Here is a 1,682-nt window from a genome sequence, read left to right on the forward strand (position 1 = left end):
CATGTGTTTTGCTTTTCAGTTCTACTGGGAGTATGTTTAACTTGGTGCGCATCTTTCTGTTTCTCAGTAGCTCAAATGGGGTTACTCCGGTGGTTGCATGAGGAGTAGCTCGGTAGTTGTRCAGGAATTCTGTTACAGSTTCCTTCCATGAGCTGTGACTTCTTTCAGATGTTTGTATGCACTCCTTAAGTACTCTGTTGAATCTTTCCACAGCACCATTTGCTTTAGGGTAGTATACACTGGACCTTAAGTGCTGTATCTCCCTCTCTCTCAGAAAAGTACTAAATGCATGAGAAGTAAACTGACAACCATTATCTGAGACAAGATACATCGGATTACCTTCCCTACTGAACACAGTGGCTAAAAAGCGAATGATAACATCTTTAGTGACAGTAGAACTGAATGCAACCTCAGGCCATTTGCTGTAGTAATCTGTAAGTACAATAGCATRACGGCAGTCCCATGTAGCATTTTCAAATGGACCTGTAATGTCTATTGCAACTTTTTCCCATGGTTTACTGGGGAATTCAACTGGAGTGAGTGGAGCAGGAGCAGTTATGGCTACTTTATCACTGAACTGGCAGTCAACACAGGAAGCAATGACAGAATGTACAAATTTGTCCAGTTGTGGCCACCAGAAAAGTTCACGCAGTCTCTGCTTGGTACGGACAATGCCTTGATGTCCTTCATGTGCCAAGTCAACAATCCTGGCACGCWGTGAAACAGGVACAACTAGTCGATCTGTCAATCTCAATATCAGTGAACCATGAACGGACAACTCATGTCGTATCTGGAAGTATGGAGTAAGGTTCTCTGGAAGACCTTTTTTGCATTTGGGCCAACCTTTTTCAATCTGGTTGCGCAGCAGTGAAAGTTCTGGACAGATTTCACTGGCAGAAGTGAACTCTGGAAGAGAAATGGCACACAGTGACTCTTTAAAAACAGCAGCAATCATGTCAGGTTCCTCTGTTGCCTCATTTTCAGCAGTTAGTGGTAGTCGAGACAGGCAGTCAGCAGTGACGTTTAGATTTCCTGGGCGGTAAGTGACGTCGTATGTAAAGCAGAGCAGTCGAGCGGACCATCTGGCTATCCTTAGTCCAGCACGGCCAGAACCTTTAGAGGTGAGTAAAGTCGTAAGYGCTTGGTGATCTGTACGAAGAACAAAGCGACGACCCCAGAGGTAGGTTCTCCACCTTTCCACAGCCCAAACGCAGGCAAGAGCTTCAYRTTCGACYGTGGAGTACTTGCGCTCAGCAGAAGAAAGAGTCCTTGATGCAAAAGCGACAACTCTCTCACCTTGATCTGAATGCAGTTGAGTTAACACCGCGCCCAGTCCATAGTCTGAAGCATCAGTTGTAACATAGGTTGGTAACTCAGGGTCATACAGAGCTAAGGCAGGACTATTGACTATGAGGTTTTTAAGTGAAGTGAAGCTAGRCTGTGCTTCTGTCGTCCACTTGAAGCTTAAATCTGTAGAGTCTCTGAGCACTGCACGTAATGGCTCAATAACAGTTGCAAAATCCGGAAAGAACTTACTGTACCATGATACAAGACCAAGGAAAGATCTCAGAGAAGACGTGTCATGTGGAGCTGGAGCATGAATCACAGCAGTGACTCTATCCTGATCTGGTTGAAGACCTTCTTTTGAAATGGTGTGACCCAGGTAGTTTAGTGAAGGTTGA

At 45.0% G+C, this 1,682-nt stretch overlaps 1 protein-coding gene across 1 annotated transcript; it reads right to left on the reverse strand.

Moving 5' to 3' along the window:
- LOC106531958 (uncharacterized protein K02A2.6) lies at nucleotides 1–1,682 on the reverse strand (the record flags this gene model as incomplete). The annotated part of the gene is given in 1 exon segment (XM_014027919.1): nucleotides 1–1,682. A coding segment is annotated over 1 exon segment (1,682 nt), but the record flags the coding sequence as incomplete, so codon positions are not given.

The sequence above is a fragment of the Austrofundulus limnaeus genome, unplaced genomic scaffold (assembly GCF_001266775.1).
Source record: "Austrofundulus limnaeus strain Quisiro unplaced genomic scaffold, Austrofundulus_limnaeus-1.0 Scaffold698, whole genome shotgun sequence".
Taxonomy (NCBI): Eukaryota; Metazoa; Chordata; class Actinopteri; order Cyprinodontiformes; family Rivulidae; genus Austrofundulus; species Austrofundulus limnaeus.